Source organism: Suricata suricatta, chromosome 1 (genome assembly GCF_006229205.1).
Source record: "Suricata suricatta isolate VVHF042 chromosome 1, meerkat_22Aug2017_6uvM2_HiC, whole genome shotgun sequence".
Classification (NCBI taxonomy): domain Eukaryota; kingdom Metazoa; phylum Chordata; class Mammalia; order Carnivora; family Herpestidae; genus Suricata; species Suricata suricatta.
The window spans coordinates 65,522,955-65,545,993 of record NC_043700.1 but is presented as its reverse complement, the minus strand read 5'-3'; the positions used below and the strand labels follow the sequence as shown (position 1 = coordinate 65,545,993).

At 39.9% G+C, this 23,039-nt stretch overlaps 1 protein-coding gene across 1 annotated transcript in view; it reads right to left on the bottom strand.

The window, feature by feature from the left end:
* The window catches only part of GASK1B (golgi associated kinase 1B), a 46,786-nt gene extending 24,807 nt beyond the window's left edge, over nucleotides 1–21,979 (bottom strand). Inside the window, exons 1-3 of the mRNA XM_029950724.1 lie at nucleotides 21,950–21,979; nucleotides 19,575–20,704; nucleotides 4,138–4,352 (exon numbers count right to left, since the gene is read on the bottom strand). Of these exons, the coding sequence (XP_029806584.1) occupies nucleotides 4,138–4,352; nucleotides 19,575–20,469 (1,110 nt within the window). The 5' untranslated portion in view covers nucleotides 20,470–20,704; nucleotides 21,950–21,979. The remainder of the gene's footprint in view (nucleotides 1–4,137; nucleotides 4,353–19,574; nucleotides 20,705–21,949) is intronic.
* Between the last annotated feature and the right edge of the window lie 1,060 nt (nucleotides 21,980–23,039).

Sequence of the window (23,039 nt, the reverse complement as noted above, 5' to 3'; positions counted from 1 at the left end):
TGAACTATAACTACTATTTAAAAATATGATCTCTTTAATCTCACTTATAATGAAAAAACTGATATATAACAAAGACCTTTTTACCCTCCATTAAATCAGTAAAAATATCAATCAGTTTTCCCCTTCCCAAGGTTGGCAAGAGAGAGGGAAAGAGATCCTCTCATACCTTACTGGTAAAATAATAAAATGCTACAGCACCTATAGGAAATTAGCCTTGTGTCTGTTGCACTGTGGGAAGTAAATATTTGATGGATAAAAAAATATAAGTCGATTCTCACAGATGCCATCCTCATATGCATAATTTGATATGCTCTTTTAGATACTAACCAGTTAACTCTTAACAATCAAATTAACTTCTGACTTTCAAGTTTCAGTGCTTTAGCCAGAGACAAAATTGGAAACTCCAATCTTGGTATTATAATTTGAATGGGTTCCAGTAAAGTCTTGCAGATATCACAGCCTCATGGATTATCAAGAATGCGAAAGAGACCTCCCTCCACCTCCCCCAGAGAGAAGGAGCAAGAAGGTAGACTACTAATAGAACTGACCTGCCAATAGAATCAGTTTCTGCAGTGGTGGCAGCAGCCTGATGCTCAATATCTCAAGCCAAATGTGATCTTGCCTCATTCAGTTTGAGTGTACTGGAGGGAGTCATCCAGGTAATAATTGGCAAAGCCTGAACTAAGATAGGAGCACAAGCCATACCTAAAAGAAGATGGATTGAGAAGATATCGAGCATTTGGTCACTGTGCGTATGTGAGGATAAGTATCACGAGGCACATAAATGACTCACAAATTCATGGCTTAGGAAATTGGAAGATGATAGAACCATTAGCCTATAAAATGAATGGAAGGAAGTTTTGCTTAGAAGTTTGCCTCTTAAGCCAGAACTCATGAATTGGACTCCAAATTCTATTGGATACCAGAGATGTGACTCAAGCCAAATTACTTAATTCATATTCTAAAGAATGAATAATAATAATATCATAGAATTGTTAGGAGGCTTAAATAAGTTAATATCTTAGTGCTTAGGATACAATGCTTGGAACAGTGCCAAGCACATAGAAAGTGTTATAGAATTGTTAGATTCTTAATAGTATTAGTTTAAGGATTTAAAATACTTATCTTTGTTGAAAACCTATAATAGTGATGTGCCTAGATTCATACTAAGACCTAAAGACCTAAAGACCACAGACAATGGACATGATGACAGAAGCTGTTGACACACTCTGGAGACTATGGCTCAGTTGGAATTCACCCTCACTCTGTCACGGTAATGAAGAGAGCATGACAATGTGAACACACCTCTTGTGAAAAAAAAAAAAGCTCTCTTCCTCGATGATCTATGATATCTCTTATAGGCAGGGAGCATCACGACTCCTCTAAATGACTCTGTTTCAGAGAAATGGTACATTAGGACACCCTAAATATCCTATGAACATTATTGATCCCATAACTTCCCCACATTTGTGTTTATCCACTTTATCATTTACAGCCTACAATCTTACTCAAACTCTCCCTTCTTTACTATTTTATGGCAAAATGCTCTCCCTTGTTTAACCTTATACCAGTAAGAAATATTATATAATTTCATCCAGCCATTCTTATATGTACCTATCTTTGTTTCATATACTATTCTTTCCTGAATGATTTAAAAAACAACAGGGTTAGGGCAGGAGGGATAAATCATCTTTACTACTTTGCTGCATCTGTGTCCATTTTCTACAGTATAATGCACAGTAGGTATTGCATAAACACATCATTATTGGTTGAACAATAGTTGTAGTTTTTCGCAATAGAAAGGAGAATGACAAGGACGGAAGGTAGTGCTGAGATATAGTTGAAGATTCCAGAATTAAAATGAATATCACGAGAGACAACTTCTAAAGAGTTTGCCCTTTATTCAGTGTAAGTTAGCTCTTAATGTGACTCAGCTACAAACCTCAAGGTCATTTCTTTCTCATAGACTTCACTTCCAAGCTCATGCATTTCCTCTCTATCCTGCCCCTAGTCATCACCCTCAGGAACTTTAGCATCTATATTGACCACTCCCCAAACACCTGCCTCATGTAAATACCTTTACCAACTTAGCCCTAGAATTCTTCACTCATTCTTCATTTTATTGCTAATACATATTATCACATCGACTCCCTTCATTAACCCAAGGATAACCTAGCAGTTGTTATATAGTAATGGTTAAAAATATAGAATCTAGCCAAATCTGCTGACACCTCTATTTGGGAACTTACTAGCTATGTAATACCAAACAATGTTAAGTAACTCTTGAGAAACAACTCTCCAATGCAATCTTCCAGGTTTTGCTCCACACTGTTTCTTCAAGGATGTTAGTAGAGCAAATAGCCTTGGAAGATACAAAGAGTATCTCCCTCTGACGTGGAAAGCAGATCTGATTTGTCTCCTGATCCAGATAATGTCTCCTTCCAGGGCAATGTTGGGCAGGTTTGCTAGTAGCCTCTTACAAGATTGGGAGTTTCCTAAGCCTAGCATTCCTCTGTAGTGACCCAAACCCATTCTATGCAGCATTCACCAGGGCCACCCCAATGGAACTTGAGGGGCAAAGGAACATGAAGCTCATACCATTTTCTATATCATAAGTAATGAAGTTATTTGTCTATCTCTGACCCAGGAATCTTTTGTCTGCTAGAGTCTATGAACAGGTAGCTGGCTAATTTGTTAGCTTTCAAGAAAGGTAAGATCTCAGATTTTCCGCAGTTCTTGATAATAACCTCTTTATGCTTCAGTTTCCTTTTACTCAGCTATAAAATGGAGAAAAGATGCCTATCTCATAGAGTTAGTATGTAAATTAAATAGAATAATGAGATAATGCATATATTACACTTAAAATCAGTCTGAGCCTCACAGCTGGACTCGTTAACAGTTTTTGGCAACTTGACTGCCTCCTTGCCAAATGGCCTGGTCTCCAGCTCAGTTCACACTGGTGGCTTTGCAGAACTGACACCATATATCATCCTCTTCTTGAAAGTTCCAAAGCCCTAGACAGTGACTCGGCCCTAAACTGGTTTGCTTCTTACAATTTTACCCCTTTCTAGCTCCTTCCCCAAATCACTCACATACACACACAATTAACAAAAGGAGAGGGGCACCTGGGTGACTCAGTCAGTTAAGCATCTGACTTTGGCTCAGGTCATGATTTCAAGGTTATGGTTTCGGGCCCCACATTGGCCTCTGTGCTGCCAGCTTGGAGCCTGGAGCCTGCTTTGGAGTATGTGTCTCCCTCATTCTCTGGCCCTCCCCCACTACCTCTCTCTCTCAAAAATAAATAAAAACTTTTTTTTAATTTAAAAAAATAAAACAAAAGGAAAATGTTCTGAAAATGTCCTAAGACAGTCCTGAATTTCCTTAAAATACTACTTAACAATGCAACAACAGCAGCCCAACAGTTTTTATAAAATGGAGGAAGGGAAAAGCAGTAATCAGAATGAAGAGATCAAGAGTAATGAGATGTTTATCCAAAGGAGATAAGAGTTATAAAAAACTTGTACCATTCTGAGTCATTCAGTTATGTAGATGGTCAATATTTATTATTCTCCAGTATCCAATCTTAATTAAATACTTGTAAAAAAAAATTACTGGAAAGAAAACAAGAGAAATGGTGGCTATAAGCTACATGGCCAAGTGACCAGTGAAACACAATGTAGAATGATGGAACTACAGTGCGGAAAGAAGACAAACTTGTACCATCCACAGATCCCAGGGAACCCCAGCTCCAGCTAGACTCCATGAGTTGTAAGAACTTGGGTGAGTTCCTTAACCTCGTCAAACATCAGTTTATCCACTTCACAAATAGGCAAAGACCATTCACCTTGAAGAGTTGTTCATGGGTTTCCTCAATAAACTGGTTCTATGATTATTGCAGAACTGAGGAACTGAAGAATTATTCCTTCAGAAACTAATAAAAGAACTGAGGGCCATTTCTGAATATTTCCCAAAAGAATACAAAATTGTGTAATGTGGTATTATACGTGCCAAATAAAGCACTGTAGAACTTAAACTTTGTCTTCATGAAAGCTCAAGTTATAGAAAATTTCTTAGTGTCAGATTTATATAACTCAGTGTCAGCCCTAGATAACCACTCACATGATTTGATAAACTTACCTGTAACAAAAAATCAAAGAGTGCCAGCTTGGACCACTCATGGTGATGTACTTCAGTACAACCCCATTCAGGTTTGGGTACTCGGCCATTCTGCCAGCACTTCTGTTTCAATGACTGTTGGTAAGTTCCCCAGGTGAGCTTAACAGAAGAGTGAGTCTCATTACTTGTTGGAGATAAAGATGAGTCCCAGAGAATGACAGGACATGGGCGGCCATCTACAGAATCCAAAAAACAAGCGCATGTTAGCATATTAACTCAGTATGTGCCTTCAGACAGCCACTCATCGCTTCAATCTCTCCCCTGCCAAAAGCAATAGTTTGATTAGATGATATTTCATGGTCCTTGCTGGACAATGAATGGGAAGATTTTTGAAATAAGACCCTTTATAGATGTGGCCCAGGAAGAAGCCAGTAACCACCGATAACAACATCCTCTGGTTAATGGGGCTTTAATCCACATCTAAAAGCAGCTACCACGAAAAAGGAAAGAATCCTGGCATTTATAATTGTCTACCCAATGTCTGAGTGGAGCTGCTATTTGTAATAACAACTGTCTGATTTTCTGAGGTCACAGAAAAAGAATTTTTAGAAGTCGCAAATGTAAAAGTGAAATTGTTTGGTTCACATCAGTCACTATACTCTCCAATGACACAAAAAAGGAGCAAGATGGAAACATTTTTTCTTTTCTGATGGAAACAGCACTCTTCATTATGGACATTTATTCTCACACATACCCTCACAAAATGCATTTAAGCAAATGTCATTTCTTCATCTGCATGTGCATAGATGATATATTCAAAAAATATGTCATCCTAATTGCTTTTGTCTGATTCTTGATAGTTTAGAAATTTCACTGCTGAACTGTATAAAGAATGATGAGCCTGAGTGAAGTCATCATAAACAGAAAAGACCACAATGGTCCATCAAATGACACTTCAGGCTCAAAACCAATAACATCACTTTCAAGCCCCCATTTCTGCCAAATAAAGTCATTGAGAGATGATGTTAAGTTGCTTTACTTGTAACTTAAAAGTCAGAATGATGTTCTTGGGGGAAAAAATAAGTCATAAGTCATAAAGAACCTGGAAAAGCCCACTTAACTCATTCTTAACAGGCCTGGACAAGACAAGCCTCTGAAATTATGACTGGAATGTCTAAGATACATCACAGGTTTACAAAAGCTCTTTCACAGAACCTGAGAGACACTCATTCTACAACTGTATTCCTTTTTGTTAAAGGCACTTATTTTGCCATCTTGCTTGTTTGCCTTCTTGTACAGTTCTTATGCCTGTGTGGTCTTTACTATTGGAAACTATCATCTCCTGCAGTATCTCTTAAATTTGCTATTACAATGACCTCAGTAATGTTAGCAGCATCCACTTAATCATTCTGATAACCTACATTCCAGTTTTGTTAAAAAAAAAAAATAAAGTCTTCCTCCATTTAGCCTTGCAATTTAGACCTGGGTATAGAAGTCCTTTAGACTTTGGAAATTATGTCATAGTCGTTGACACACAATTTTTAAAAAATAGAGAAAGAACATAGATCCAAACTAAAGAATTTCATTTGTAACATCAATCTCCCCTTTTTATTTCCTTCAACTTTCCTAAATGATTTGGGAGCTGCTAGGCCCCAATCATCTTCTAAGATAGAAAATAAATACAATTTTAAATGAGCATACCCCAAATACTACACCAATGTAAAAATATCATAATAATAAATTCCACATAAAAGCAGTCCATCGTGCAGTGGGAGACCAATGTAATAAAATATGAGTGGAAGACACAACATGGTTTTCAAAGACACATGTACTTCAGACTTGTAAAGATAAACACCAGAAGTTCTAGCCACCAGTGTCGTTAGACTGAAGTTATACACAGATAGCACTCTAGATTCTCAGGGTTAGGAAGTACTCAAAGAGAGTTGAAACCTAATACTGAAGCTCAGCAACACAAATCAGTACAGGAGACAGACAGGCCAGCAGTTTCCTCAGTGAGTCATAGGAGGCCCACAGAGAAACACAGAAATTATCTACATAAACAACTGGAACAGTTAACCTTTTGGGCTGTTTTCCTTTCCCTTCGAAACGTGTGTTTCTTATTTTTAAAACAAAAGCAAATCTACTCATTTTAGGAAAGGTGGAAAAACATTAAAGTGTAAGGATAAGAAAACAAAAATCATCTATAATCTTCTGTCCCAGTAATTGGTTCTATTATTTATATACTGACCTCCAGTATTTTTCCCATCCCTTTCTTTCTCACCTAAAAAATGGGAATTGTTTTGAGAAATTTAAGAAGTATAGCTTATGATTAGACCCTAGACTCTGGAATCCAACAGATCTTTTGAATTCTGGTCACATTACTTCTTAGCTTTGTAACATTAGACAAGTTAAGCAACCTCTCTAAGCCTTGCTTTCATCCTCTGTAAAATTGGGTAGAGGGGAATAACACATCTTCTAAAAGTGGCTTTTAGGATTAAATGGACTCATGCATTTAAAGTCCTTAACTTGATGCCTAACATATATGCACATCCCGGAAAGCCTTTGCTATAACTATTATTACACATATACATTATGCAGTCACACAATCCATCAGCCTTCAACTGCCTTTATTTGTTTTCTTTTCTTGAGTATCTACTGTATGCCAAGCATTGTTCTAGAAACTGCAGATTAATTAATTAATTAATGCCAGTTTCTATTTATTTTCTACGGGCTTTCATTTCCACCAGGGGAAAGAGGCAAACAGGCAAAGAAAATAAACACTTAGGACTGTCTTGTATATATAGTGCTTTACAATCATTTTACTAAGTATTTTACCACAAGCATTTCTCTTATAATTAAATATTTTTAAGTAGTACCACTCTAACTGTCATACAATACTCTAGCCCAGTGGTCAGAAACTGTCAAAAGTAGATAGTAAAATATTTTAGGCTTTGACGGCCATCCAGTCTCCATCACTATTCCCTCCAGCAAGTGGGCAACTCTGCTATAGCACAAAAGCAGTCAAAAACTGTATGTCAACAGATGGACCTGACTATGTTCCAATAAAACTTTATTACTGACACTGAAATTTACATTTCATATCATTTTCAAGTGTCACAGAAATTTTATTGTTCTTTTGATTTTTTCAACCATTTAAAATAGGAGAAAGCATTCGCAGCTCACAGGCCATTCAAAACAGGCAAGGGACCAGCTTCCACCCACAGACTGCAGTGTATCAGCCCCTGGTCTCGTCTACTGTATTTCATTTACCATCTCTACTTTAGCACATCGAATTTTTTGACTGATACATTTTCTAAACTATTATTTTAAAAGCTGTTCTCAAACTGCCAAAGGGGGCTTTCAGCGGATAGAAATAATTCATTTTCAATTAGTATTCTGGGTTTTTCTCCACATCCATTCACATCCCCTCAGCAAAATATTTTGAGCACTGACTATAACATAAAAACATTCTGTCGCGCTCTGCTGGAAAGCCGTGCACCTCCAGCAAGGGGGATTTCTAGAAAGCAAGAAGAAAGTAGGGTGAATGGTAACTCTCAGGCTGAGCATGGATGGGCGGGTCCCACCCAAACACTGGTCTCGCTGAGTCTCCGTGCATATGGCCCTTGAGATAAAAGTAGTCAGTATGGCTCCAGAGCTCAGGGCTATGAGTACTGTTGTAAAAAGAATTCCACGTTTCTATAAAATATGGCTGTTAAAAGAATTAAATGAACTTAGATAGATCTGAAGGGATGACAGAAAAATAGCCTCTGAAAACAGGAAACTGGTTAAAGCAACTTACCCTGAAGTGTTTCAGAGATGAGGAGCGTTCATCTCTTCACATTCAGGTTTGTCAAAATGATGCAGTACTGTACTCTCTAGAGAAATCTTAACAGTGAAGACATAAAATTTTAACTGTCAGAGTGGTGAGAAAGCAGGTTTAAAAGATATGTGGGTGTGCACGTGAATTAAAGGTTATACAGCTGCCTTAAAAAAAGAGACTTGCCAGAAACTTGTTTTTTTCCCCAAAATCTGACTATTGGTGTTTACCCAAGTCATTCTTTATTCAAAAGACAAAGAAGACATTATTTGGGGAAGATGAACGTGAAAATTTACCAAGAATGTGCTATACACAATCTCCTTTGTCTGGATTTATGAAATGCCCTTCACCTGGAACACTGGCTGCCTGGTTTTGTTGAACTACAGGTGAATGCTAAGCATACTGGGCGAAGTTGTGAGGGTCTGTCTGCATTTCTCCCTGAGCAAAAATTAGTAAAAATGTTCTGAGTTGTTAAATCAAAAATCCTTTCTATCATATGGGCCAAGTTCCAAGACTGTTCCAAGACTCCCTGTGAACAAAACAAAAAGAGAAGTGGCAGTTCAGTTCAGGGCCCTTTGTTAAAAACAACTCCACAAAACCTATTAAAGAAAACAAAGGCCAATCAAAACTTGAGACTCATTTCTGTTATAGGAAATGAGTTCTGCTGGGTTCCACAACAGGTATCAACAACGCATTGAAGGAAAACCCTAATGCCTTGGACCTCTAATTTCTAAAGGCCATTGTTGGTGTTGATGTGACTCCAACGATGGTGTAGCAGGGGTCTAGTCATTAATGATTCCATAAGTACTGTCCGCTTTATTTTTCTACAGTGCCTATCCAAGTAGGATTTTGACAATTAAAAATATTAGACTGAAGGGAAAAAGCAGGTAAGATCTCTTGGCTTAGAGTTGGTCAATGTGAACAAGTCAGTGAAAGTGAGGGAGGGTAAAACAGGATGCCAAGATTCCAGGACAGCCTTGAGGGAGGAGGAAATTTGAAGGATTCAATGCAACTTTACTTCTGCTCAAGGGTTTCCTTTTAACATTTATTCATTTTTGAGAGAGATATAGAGTGCGAGTGGGGGAGGAGCAGAAAGAAAGGGAGACACAGAATCTGAAGCAGACTCCAGGCTCAGAGCTGTCAGCACAGAGCCCAATGCAGGGCTCGAACCCATGAACTGTAAGATCATGACCTGAGCTGAAGTTGGATGCTGAACCGACTGAGCCACCCAGGCACCCCCTGCTCAGGGTTTTACATAGTGTTAATTTACTTATTCAAAACACAAATGTTTACAATGGTCCTCAAGTGGACATCTTAGTTCCTGGGTTTCGGACAGAATGAACTCAGTGAGGCCTAGCAAACATGGAAGAACGACAAGATCCCAGGGCCAGGCAAGGGAGTAGTAGCAAAAAGACAAGTGTGCACACATAATAAAAATTAAACCAAAATATCTGCCAGTTGAACAAGTGTTTGAAGGGAACGAGTGAAGGACTAACCTAAAGACTGAGCTTCCAGGGCAAAGTTAAGAAATGAAGAAATCCTGTGCCTTCGCGTAGCTATGTGCTGAAATGTCGCAGTTAATAAGGCGAAGAGACTTTGCTGAAAAGGAGCTGAGAACATGGGGTGTGGCAGAAAAGGAAATCACAAACGTTGATTCTATTCCTGACTTCTCCCTGGTCTCCACAGTACTCCTTCAACCCCCTTGACTGAGGCACTGAGTTCCCCAAGGTCTGAGAATACCTTCCAAATCTATCTCAGGGGTGAGGATCTAGTGAAATACTTAAAAATATAGCACTGTCAAATATTTTAAAAGAACCAAACTTAGGTTAGGTGTTTATAATTTAAAAAAAAGAAGAGGCAGAAAAGAGGCAGAATTCTATAAATTTCCAATTATACGTTCTCTATAGCCAACCAAAACCTGACTACAGGGACTTGTCCCAGAAATAGACTTCTGGGTGATTAATAACACATCTCTTTCAAACAACACACAAGGTATTTATTTAATTATATAACTGGTTTTCCCTTTATAACTCATTTCCTCTAGGTTGGACTGAGTTAAAATAATCTCCGTGTTTCCTCAAGAGTTAGCTAAGTGTGAAGCTGAGGAAGCAGGAAAGGAGATTGTCTTGTGACTTCCTCCATCACAAACGACTTAAACAGCCTAAATCATCAGTTCTGCTTTAAAAACAAACTCTCCTTCTCTGTTCTGAACAGACTGGAACGGACAGGAACTTCTGCTTTCTAAGTCTGCTCTGGACTGCCACAATATAAATGAAAACTCCCAGAAAATTCTTATCTCGATATTCCATTTAGAAAAATAGAAACCAAATGTGACTTCCAAGGGTGGTGATGATGACGTCACTGCGCCAGGTTCCACCAACAATCATAGTTGGTGAACAAAGTCCTGGTCACATTAGGGTGACCCAGTCCTGGGCAGTTTGGTGTTTATTAATGTAGATAAAGGAGCCATGAATTCCTGCCCAGGATGACCTTCCTACAATGCAAAACTCATTATAACACTCCTGTTCTTCAAACCCTTCAATGATTCCCCATTATCTTCAAGATAAAGTCCATGTCCTCACATGACATGACCCCAGCCACTCTCCACAGACCACAGCTTTATCTTACTTCTTCCCCACCCACGATCCTCCCAACCCCTTGTTTCCTTCTGAACTCTGCAGTCTCCTAAGCACCTCTGCCTTCACAAGTTTTCCACACATCTGTTCTTTCTACTCTTCCGACACCCACCCCATCTCTCACTCCACCCACAGTGACTTAAGATCCAGTTCTGACATTAGCTCTCTGGAGTTTTTACAAGGCTCCACCCACCACCCTATGCATACATTCTGGGCTAAATTTTTCCCTCTCTATGCCTGCAAGGTCTCCTAAAAATATCTTGGCTGAAGTCTTTATCATACACATTTTCTATGATGTATCTGCTTAGCTGTCACTACCCTCTAAGCTGAGGGCTCTGTGAGAACAGGGACTATTTATTAATCACTTTTGGACCTCCATCTCCTGACATGATGTCTGCATGAAAGCAAGCATTCAAAAAATGTTACTGAATGAATGAATGAATGAATTTTTCAGAGTCCCTTAAGTTTCATCTATAGCTCTGAAGTTCCAAGGAATGGTCAATGGTCTTAGAATCGAAATTTGGTTAGTGTGATATCCTTGCAGTAAGCTGTGATTTCATTGTCCTCACTCTAAATGAGTTAAGAAAGATTAGAGAGAAACTTGAGAAATGGAGGTGAGGATATGCAGAGGTTTCCATAACCCGGGTCTATCCAACTTGTTCTCAACAGTCACTCCCCTGTTTCCATAATCCTGTGAGTCACTGGAAAAATGAAAATGGGAGTGGTGGAAAGACCCACCTGCCTCTCTCCTCCTGACCCCAGATCACTGTTATGAGAAGGGGAATACTTAAGGCATCATGGTTACATTCAGGAATCAGACTGCAGAGTAGTGGGAAAAACAGGTTACAATCCCAATGTGTGATTAACTGTGAAAGTCCCAGGCTACAACCCCTGGAGGCAAACACATGAAGTGAGGGGCTCATGGGAGATAGTATAGCACAGTGATGAAGAACAAGGTTATGGAGTTCTTCCAACCCTGCTCCACACGACCTGTGGACCTTTGGAGGGCATGTATTATCTTCCGAGTCTCACTTCTTCCACAGAAAATCTTCTAATAATATCTGCTGCATGGGGTCATTGTGAAATTTAGTGACCTAATAAATGTAAAGTGTTCAGTACTCCACAGGTGAGAGATTCTGGTATAATCTACTATCAACTCCAGCACTTTCTTTGAATGACCGCTTTAGGTGCCTGTTTACTTAGTTCACGTAAACATTAATCTAGATAAGCAAATTAAGAAAATCTAAGCAAACACGGCACAAAGTGCTAAATCAGCTTTAAAACCAGATGAAAAGGGGTGCCTGGGTGGCTCAGTCAGTTGAGCGTCCGACTTCAGCTCAGGTCATGATCTCGCAGTTTGTGGGTTCGAGCCCCACACTGGGCTCTGCCCTGACAGCTCAGAGTCTGGAGCCTACTTCAGATTCTGTGTCTCCCTCTCTCCCTGACCCTCCCCTGCTCATGCTGTCTCTATCTGTCTCTCTCAAAAATAAATAAACCATTAAAAAATTAAAATCCTTAAAAACATAAATAAATAATAAAACCAGATGGAAATAAAAGGTAACATTTGCTGAGTCTTTCATGTGTTAGGCACTTTTAGAAATATTTTTTACGTATCAACTCACTTCATTTGCACAACTTCATGAGCTAAGCACGGTCATCATCATTATTTTTATTGTCATCATCCCTATTACACTAATAAAGAAACAAGGTTCACAACGACTAAGTTAATTTATTACAGGTCACACAGTCACTTGATTCACAACTCAGAATCAGGATTCAAATCAGAAATCCAGATTGCTAGTTATTATGAACTGAATTGTATTGCCCTAAATTTATATGTTGAAGCTCTCAATACCTCAGAATGCGCTTGTATCTGGAGATAGGGCCTTTACAGAGGTACTTAAACAATGCCTGGGTGGCTTAGTCCGTAAAGTGTCTGGCTTCGGCTCAGGTCATGATCTTGTGGTTTGTGAGTTTAAGCCCCACACCAGGTTCTCTGCTGTCAGTGTAGAGCCTGCTTTGGATTCTGTCTCCCTCCCTCTCTCTATGACTCTCACCCTTACTCTCTCTCTCCCAAAAGTAAATAAAACATGACAAAAAATATTTTTAAAAAGAGGTAGTTAAGTAAAATGAGGCCATTATGGTGAAACCCCATCAAAATGACTGGTGGTGTTATAAGAAAATATTAGAATTCAAAGAGATATCAGAAATGGCACACACAAAGGAAAAGCCATGTGAGAAGAGCAAGTCAAGGAGAGAAGTCTCAGAAGAAAGCAAACCTGTGGAGACCTTGGTCTTAGACTTTCAGCCTCCAGAACTGTTAGAAAATAAACGTATGTTGTTTAAGCCATCCTACCTGTGGTATTTTATGACGGCAGCCCTAGAAAACAACTATGACAATCCACCTTCTTAACTACAAAGCTATATGATTAGAGAGCTCACAGCTTCTTCCCCATGGTTAGAACAGTACCTCACACATAGGAAGTAAATGCTTTTGATTATGACCGAATACAACTATAATATTTGCCCATTCACTGAAATCGAAGTGAAGCTGTCTAGTCCTTCTGCACCCGTGTGGTCCCTAGACCATTCCAAAGATGGTGACAGATTCAGTACTAATGAAAAAATCATAACCTTGAGCTCAGGAAGGTTCTGCGTGGATCCTGAAATCAATAGCAAAAGGTTCCCTTTGGGCCACTGAATCCTCACATGGCCCACTGGTGTTAGCGCCACAGAGATTCTTGACTTTTTTGCTCATTGATGTAGCACCCAATGACTAGAAGAGCAGCTGGACCAGAGCAGGTGCTCAATAATGTATTTCTTAAAAAGAGAAAAGATGAATATGACCAGATCACATGGAACTGAGGCACATGCATGTTTTATGCTGTGGTAACTAGTCATGTCCTCTTTATCACAGCCATGTGTGGGATCAAGGGACAAGTTGCAGAGGCCTGGAAGACAAGTTTACCAGTTCCCCTTGCTTGTCTACAAAGGTATGTAGTGAGCAAACAGGACACTGGAACCGAGTGCTGCTAGGAGGGGTTGCCCAGCAAATTTGTGTTCATCAGTGAATGAAAGTATTAAGCTGACCAGCTCAGTTTGATTGCTAAAGAAATACCCTTAGGACTGTTCTGATAAAGAACACAATGTGGTTTGCATCCAGATTTTTAACAATAAAACGTGATTCCTACACTCCCAAATAAATATTTTAAGAAAGCTGGTACATATGTCCAAGATTTTTGGGATTTGGAGTCCATGTGTTTCCAAGTTGTGAGGCATCGAGATAATGCTCATTATTCCCTACAAAATGCTTCTGTCCTTACCTGGGAGCCTAAACCCACATGAAATGTGCAGGTGCCATCCGCTGCTTTGGCAACTGCCCCATTGCTCAGCACATACAGTGCTGCCCACATGGACGCAAAAAGAGAGTGGAAAATACACAGTATATTTCTCCTACTATAAAATAAGATGAGGAAATGCAAGTTGGAAAACAGTGAGCAACTGGGAATCTACAATGAATTTAAATGGAAGTTGGTGGGGTGCCTACAGTTTGTCATCTAAGCAGCCTTGACATACAGAATTCCTGGACCAAGCTACCTTAATTCAGTATGACAGCTCTGTGGCAATAAGGCAGCATCCTAAAAATAAAGCATACATAATGCATCTTCCATGCGGAGCATGAAAAATATAATGCTTAAATGCTACCAAAATGGTGTCCCTTGGGATTCATTTACATTACTGTACAGAACGGCTAGGGAAGTTTTGGCAAAGCTGCTAAATTGAAGATCACAGAGGGGTGCTGGATCTTCTTAGGATCTTGACTTTTATATGAATTAGTCTGCTTTTCTAATCTTAGACAAACATTTTAGAATATTTTGTTAAAAAAATTAAATGTATCAGCACCATATAGTATCTAGTGACCTTTGAACTGATTTAAGACTTTTGCAAGGACACTTTGGCAGAAAATACACTACTATATTCAGTCATGTTTCATATATATGATCATTTATGGTAAAATGAGAAAATCTGGTAAGCATTGGCTTGCATTAAAAAAAAAACAAAAACTTTGCAGCAATGTTCAGAGTGATACGTCATACCTCCCTTGCATAAAAATATCACTAATGTTAACCTGTTGACTTGAAAAAAGAAATTAGGTAGATATGTTGATGTAGTGGCAAATTGGAAATCACCATGCCTAAATTTGCCCATTTTTTCCACTACACTATAATTATACCAAGTTATATATGAAAGGCAAAATGAATCAAGAGAATCAATTTGGGGAGGCTTTAATATCAGACAGAATGGTTACAAATTCTAGTTCCATTGCTAACTAGCTTTGTGTCCTTGGGCAAGTTTCATAAATCTTGCTGAATTTCAGGATTCCTGAATTTAAAGTATCAACAGTATCTGCTTTATAGAATGGTTAAGTGATATAACAGACATAGGACACCACATGCAGCACAGCAATGGTGTGATGCATAACACTAGATTCACTATAAATTCACAACTGAAAAAGATGCCATTATTGCAGAAGTTGGTGTTTTAAAAACAGATGCTATATTTCAACTCAATTTTGCATGTTCCATATAGATAGGCACAGGATAGGCATCTGCTCCAGTGATAATTGGTAGATTTTGTAGTATGGTTCACCACTGGCACTCCCTACTTAATTACAACCTTGCTTTTCTCCAAGTACACCTGCCTCCTTTTCTGGGTTCTCTTTGAGTAGCACCTGTCAAAACCTGGTCTGGTATACAGTCCAAGGTCAGCAAGCCCACTAATTTCACATACATGTTATTTGTAGTCAAGGAGAATCACACAGAATTCATCAAGTTTTACAGTCAAGGACCTGTCCTAAGCTAGCTGGAGCTAGTGGTACTGTGCTGAAAGCATCACCCACCACAGTTTTAGTAATTAAGAAACAAACAAACCTGAAGACAAGCTTTATAATTGAGACCTTTTGTCTTTGGACTGAATCAACAGAAAGATTCGTGTGAGAGGCTGGGGGCAAGTATATGATTTAATAATAGCATTTGATTCTCTTATACATCTCTCCTTGCATCTCATGTATCTTTTTTACATACAGGCAATTTATATGACTTCGAGTGAAGTTTGTAATTACTCTGGGTCTCCACCTCCACGTCTACAAAACGTTTTTCATAGAGTACTTGCCTTATAAAACTTTTATGAGGATTTAATGAGATAACTCATGCATAGTACCCAAAACAGTGCCTAGTATACCATAACCTCAGCATTACTTTTGCTGTGGTTAAGGTAGTTGCCTCTTTGAGAAAAAAAAAAGGGGGCTCTCATAGACTATAGGGTGCATCACTGTGTAAGCCATCTATTTTGCTACATTAAATAACCAGATATACTAATATGTTGTAGTGATGGAGAAAGAAGACATACCTTAAAGGCCCCTTAATGAATTTGTTGAAGGAAGCATATTGATGAAAATAGGAAAGACCAGAATGTTCTTTCTGGATAACCAACTCATTGTATGATCTAGAGCAATCTTCTTCTATCTTTTATCAACTTAAAATTAAAGGTTAAAAAACTTTTCTACTGCATGTTTCTTGGAAAGATTTACTTAGATAATCCAAATATCTATATTTGATTCACAATACAGACTAGGTGTGTTCTTTTATTTTCACAAATATTAATCAAAAGTCAGAGAACAGAAACAACACTTAGGACAGAATTACTTACAGGATTTTCTGGCTACTCACTCTCCCAGATCTTAAAATATCTACTTTTAGACCAAGCCAGATCATCAGAGAAATATATACCTAAACTAAATCCAACGCTTCCTCCTACAGAAAATGCATTATCAAATTGCATTGTAATGTGAGGCCAGCAGACCATATTGATGGTCCTCATAAGAATAAGCTCTACAAACCTTATTATTTGCATAATACCGAAACTGCCAAGGACATATTTCACTACCTCTATAATGAGCTCTTTATAAGATCCTCCAGGAGAAATCTAGGCCTGACTCTAGGACTAAAAATGGTAGGACTTGTCCTGAGTATGGGAAGCTGGAAGCAAATACAGATTTACTGTTAGGACTCAGGCCAAGAAAATATTCCTGCATTCATTCAAAAACATTTACTGAACACCTACTATGTGCCAGACTCTCCACTAAAATCTACAAATGATAAATAAGACAGGAAATATCTCTGCCTTCACAGACCTAGAGACCTAGTGGGAACAAAATGATGATTAAGCAAACAACTATAATACAAAGAGATGATATAGGATGAAGCAGAAATAGGTCCTGAGTAACTAGATAAAACCTATCACCTCCTTAGGTAGACAGGGAGGCGGAAATAAATCTAAACTTGGACCAAAAGAAGAATAAGAGGACCCTAGAGGAAAGTACACACTTCTGTGGAAATCAGGAGAGGGAAGACATGTCAGGAAAATCCTAGAAATAGGTGGATGGAGTGAGATACCAAGAAGCTAAGACTGTCCAAATATATCTCGTACCATGACCAGAACTGAACTATTTATGTATTTTATATCAATATAATAACCTACATAAGTAGAATTATATTGTGTAGAGTGTTCATAACTATATCCAAATCATCTCATAGTCTCGTGAGGAAATTGACTTGATTTTATGTCTCTACATAGGAGAAGTGAAAAAACAAAAACAGATCTAATATAGTTTGAGATATAATCTTAGGTATTTAACTCATCACACTGAGAGTCCTATCAATACAACCTTATTGGTTTCTTTCCATCACTACTTACTTCCAAAACTAGAGAAGAATGCCAGGCTATAATGGGATTATAAACCTCTCCTTGAAATTGAATGCAACTGTCCTCTTTATTCCCTCAAATGCTGGATATTCAGAGCACAGAATTAAATATATACAAGGAATCCTGGTTTTGAAAAAGTTTAACTGAGCAATCAAGAAACCAGGGTTTTAGACCTGCTCGTGTCACGCAAAGAAATAATATGCATGTGAGACTCGGAGGCTACGTGAGTGACTCAGCGAACTTGGTACCTCGTGTGCAGCGTAGTAACAAAAATAAACAATATTAACTGAAGGTTTACTGGGTGACAAGCACTCATTCCACGTGGTTTTCATGGATTTACTAATAACCTCATGAGGCAGATATTATTGTCACTTCACAGTTGAGGAAACTGAGGCACACAGAGATACTGTAACATTTCTGGGTCAGGTGGTTGATAAATTCAAATCCAGCCAGAACAGCTCCAAGTTCCTACCCACTAGTTTAATCTTCCGACTTCCATCCGCGAGCATCCCAGGGGAGTACCATATTGGAGTACCATGCTTCAGATCTGTTCAAGAATTCCCCTTCTCCACTCAAGGGCTGTTATGACATGATAGTGAATGGCGGTATAGGACAACAAGAGTCACCCTAGGCCACGCCTTGCCTTGCCCAGGACAGACTTGGTACATACCCGTTATCTTAATGCCCACCAACATCTTCTTTTACTCCAGGGTGTTCTACTTAGGATTATAAGTTACACAGTCACCTAGGCCCAGTGGTTAAGAGCTTATATTCTGCAGTTTGCTGGGTCTACGTTTGAAACTTCGCCATTGACTAGCCACGTACTAGCTGTGGAAGTTGAGGCCAATTATTTTAGCTAAAGAAGTCTCAATTTTCACATCCACTAAATGGAAATAATAGTGGTATCTACCTTATAGCACTATTGTGAGAAACATATGGTCAAGGCATGCATGAATGTATGAATCAATTAGTATAGTGCATAGCCAATAGTGAGCACCTAGTAAAAATGAGCTTTTACCAACCTTTCATTAAGTGTTTGAGAAGCTATCTCACATCAGCACAATCATGATGGACTATTTGGTGAACTCGAGACATCAAAACATCCCTGTGAACCTGAAGCACTTAGACATAAACTAGGATAAGTAAGGAATGCCAAGTACTTCTAAGTACGTCACTAGTCCTTCAAGAAGTACTGATTTTAAGACTAAATTATAATCCTAAAGCTATTGGAAATGCAGTTTAGTTCTTGGCCACTCCCAAGAATCTTAATCCATCCCAGTCCAGGCTCCATAAAATGCTAAATTTTATGATGACAAAAAGTGAGAAAATACTCCTTGAGTTTATGATCCCTTTGCGGTCTTTTTTAGCCTGTTGGGCTGGCCTAGATTCATACTGGCAACCTCTGGCATTATTCTGCTTGCAAACATGAGCCACTGACCCACCCTACTTTGTATTCAAAGCTTGGAACAGCCTCAAGATTCAGAGAATATCCTTCATATGGCCTAAGCATGACCACAGATCAGCCCCTTTGCCTGCATCTAAAGTGACTGGCTACATAGCCCAGAACCTGCCGAACTGTCTGTCACCTGAGAGCGTCCTAGAAATCAGGCTCATAAACTACAGACGCAGGCTTGAGGAAACCGTATAGCTAGTTAGCAAATATTCTGAACAAACTACCTATTTTTGGCTTCATTTTCTCTGTAAAATAAAGGGGTTAAATCCATTGTAAAAGAACGGAAGGGTCGAAGCTAACATGGTCTGGCTCTGGGCCTTTTAAAAAGATTCCATCTGCTGAAGAAAGATAACCCATTTCCCCTTTCCTTTGAAAAACTCCTAACGAATGAAATTCTACTTACTTCCATAGTAACCTCTCTAATAATATGCCTGACTGTCAGCAAGTTCTTTGCCTCCACCCGGCTTCCTCTTCTCATCATGCAAATTTCCACTGGTTTTAATTAGATTTAATAAGCCACTGGGAAGTGCAGGGAGGGAAACGGGGAGCAAAGAAGACACAGTGTGGGCTTACTCTTGCATGTTGAGTACAGCATTTCCCTGGAACTCTCATATCCTCCTAAAGCTGGGAAAGTAAAGAATGCTAAACGTATGGAAAGACATGCTGCTGCTGTCCAAATGTGAAACGTGGGTGGAGAAAATCATTTCGAAAAGGAGAGTGAGGGAAAAGAGAAAAATCAATCCGAATCCCCAACAGCTGCAAATAACGAAGCATGTGAAGCCGTTACCTTGGATGAACTCTGATTTCCTGCTTACAGAAGGCAGGGTCCTGTTGAGCCCAAGGATCCTGTCCAGGTGGAAGGCGAACACCTCACTCATGTCCAAGGGCTGCTTGAGCAGTCCACAGGGGCTCGGCCCGCAGCCAGGCACAGAGCCCGGGGCGCTCCCCTCCAGCACCAGCAGGCGCGCTCGGCTCTTAGAGGAAACGGGGTGAAGACCTACCACTGCACCGTCCGCCAACAGGCGCATTTTGAGGATGTCTTCTTTGCTCAACCACGAGGGGGCGCTCTCGCTGTAGATCCTGATGTTGCTCTCCTTGGTCTTGGGCCGCTGAAAATCTGAGCCCCCAACTTGGACCCCTGAACCCCGTATCAACCTCCAGGGTCGTTCCCCAACCTTACCCGGGTTTCCTCCCTGCACTTCAGCATGGGCTGCCCTTGCAGCATCCTGTGGCTGAAGGGATGGTCCAACCAAAGCCTCCTGCCCCAGGGCCGGAGATGCCACTGCATATTTCTTTCTGCGCTTGGGTTTCACTGTGCCACGGATATTGGCGGGCTTGCTGCGCTTGGAGCGTAGGGTAATGTACACCACATTGAGCTGCAGCGTGGTCCCATTGCCCTGGGACTCTGGAGGGGCCAGGGTACCATCCAAGGGTATCTCAGGGAAGGGTGCCTGGGCGGGATCGAGGTTCTGGTGCCCCTTTTCTGCCGCCTTTCCTTGCTGGAGAGAGGCGCGTCCCACCTGGCTCACCAAAAAGCCCAGGTAGATGGCACAGGCTGTGCCCAGCAGGAGGTTCCTCCGGGTCCTTGGGCGCCGGCCACTCCAGAGTTTACACACCCGCGGGATGCACAGGGAGCAGATGAACCAGTTTATGAGTTGCCCCGGCTTGTCTGGACAGGTCATTTCTCTGCTGCCTCCACATGTTGAACCGACTTTAAAGTCTGCAGTTGGTTCCTGCTGACATGATGCATGGTTTCCTGAATTCAGCTGTCACCTCCGCTTGGGTGTCTAAGTGGTCTCCGGTGGGTAGAGCAGAGTTGGAAGTAAAGGGTTGGTGATGAAGTTGGGAATGTGACACTGGCCACAACAAACCTTTCAAACTCCTATCAGCCTCCCCAAGGAGAAGTGTGGCTTGTGCCTGGGAATGAATGGAAACAGAGTTAACTGAGTCACAACCTCAAACAAGTTCAGTTCCTCCTCAAGAGTAAAGAAAAAAAAAAAAAGTAACCCTTTCGTTTCATAAACATCACCACCATGAAATGTTGTTTTAAAGAAAGCTTAAAAAACGGACACAAGATAGATGTATAGATTTGATACTCAGTTTAGATTAATGGAAACAAACCCCTAAAATCCAAAACATTTTTACAACTTGTAGCTAGAGTCATTTCATTTGATTCCAAAAGAAAAGTTTTCAAATTTGACTAACCCAGGCTTTTCCTTTTTGACATTTAGAAATAAGTTAAGACATCTGTAAGTTAAAAACTATCTATCACTATCCTGTGTTTACTTTTTAAAGTCCTGCATTACAAACTGAGCAGAAGCACAAGTGTTAACATTCAGCTTCAGAAACATACTCTCTTAATCTGGTGGTACAGTTTTTTCCTTCAGAGTATGTTTCAACATCCTGCATTGGGAATTATTGTAATAAAAAGCCATAAAATGTCCGTATATCTTAACAGAAGTTACATTGATTCAGTCACACGCACGCGCGCACACACAGACACAAAACACAAATCCGACTGCTTTTCATTCCTTTTCTTGCCACAAAAGTCAACTGAAAGAAGATAAAGGAATCTCTAGCTCTATTTTTTCACATTATGAAAAAGAAAAACTCAGAAACAACCTTACTTACTTACACAGCTGGCCCCATGCTTGGCTCCAGGAAGAATGTAATCCCTGACTGTAATGCAAAGGACTTTTAAAGGCTGAAGCATGTAAGTAGAACATATTTCATGGTCAAGAGTGTTCCACATTTCAGATATTTCAGCTCAGCTTTAAAAGCTCCCTTGAAAACGACTGATTGCAAAGCAAAACGGTTATGTGTGAAGTGACTGCTGGTACCCCAGTTTTCAGACGCCTAAGGTTTTTTTTAATAGCTTAAAAAATAAACTTTAATTTTAAATTCTGGAAAAACAAAAGCCGTACAGAAGTGGTTTTCATTCAAATAATTTTCCACTTATTCTTAGCCCCTGGGAGCCCTCTAGTGTCCTGTTTGGAAACAGACTCGGAAAAGTCAGTCTCCTGCAGTTAAAAAGGGGTTGAGAGTGTTTGCTTAGCAGCAGCCAGACCCATACTTTGTAAAACGAGGAATTCCGTTACCCTGCTGTCCATCCCAAGTAGCGGAGGATTTGGAACACCCAGGTTCCCGGGGGCTATGACTCACCTTACTGTCTTGACTGTTCAGAGTAACCTGTGTCTCCCAACTCTTCTGAGAAGAAGGGGCCTACAGGTTTATAAAAAGGTAAGAAAGGGTTAACGTCAATGAGGAAAAAAATAGAACGGTGAGATAAGAGTACATACAGATAGGCAGAGACATGCATAGTGTACTCTCGCACAGTGCAACAGCTCACAAAAAGAAGTCATGGATTCTCTCTGATTGGAGGTTGTTTTAAAAACAGGTTAGTAATTGGCTTGGGGAGTCTGCGTGTCCTGGCACAAAGGCAAGGTTGATGACCTCTGGGTGTCATTTAAGCTCTTTTTTTTCCTTCTATGACAAAGCCAGAAGGCAGGAAGGCAACAGGGAACGTTTCCCCCACTGGAAAAGAAGTTTGTGATATTGGGGTGTAGCAGGGGGATGGGTAAGAGATTAGCATATGGTATATAATCCTAAAACTACTACATTTTACAATGCAATACAAAATAAAACATCAAGGAATTAAAATATAGAGAAAAGGGAAAAACAATCTTCTAAGTGATAAAATGCCACAAAATTATAACTGTTACTTTAGCACCCGAACCCAGATCTCTGTGTTCTTTTAAACGTTCTGCCACATGGAGAAAGAAGAGGAACAATTCCACTACTGACAATGGCCTAGAAGTACCTGTGGATTTTGGCTAACCTTCATGAGAATTCAAGCATTTATCCAAAAGCATTTTTCTTTGTGTTCCAAAACTCTTAAAGCTCACTTCCATGAGCACAGATTTTCTCGGTGGTAAATGTTAAGTTCTTGAAAGGAAGCCATGACAGCGTTGCTTTATCATAACCATATTATTATTTTCACACAGAAAGAAGAATAACTGACCTGACTGTCAACATGAAAAGCACATCTCAAATTAAAAGCAGACCCCAGGTGGGGCGCCTGGGTGGCTCAGTCACTTGGGCATCCAACTTCAGCTCAGATCATGATCTAGTGGTTCTTGAGTTCTAGCCCTGCATTGGGCTCTGTGCTGACAGCTCAGAGCTTAGAGCCTGCTTTGGATTCCGTGTCTCCCTTTCTTTCTGTCCCTCGCCCACTCACGCTCTCTCTCTGTCT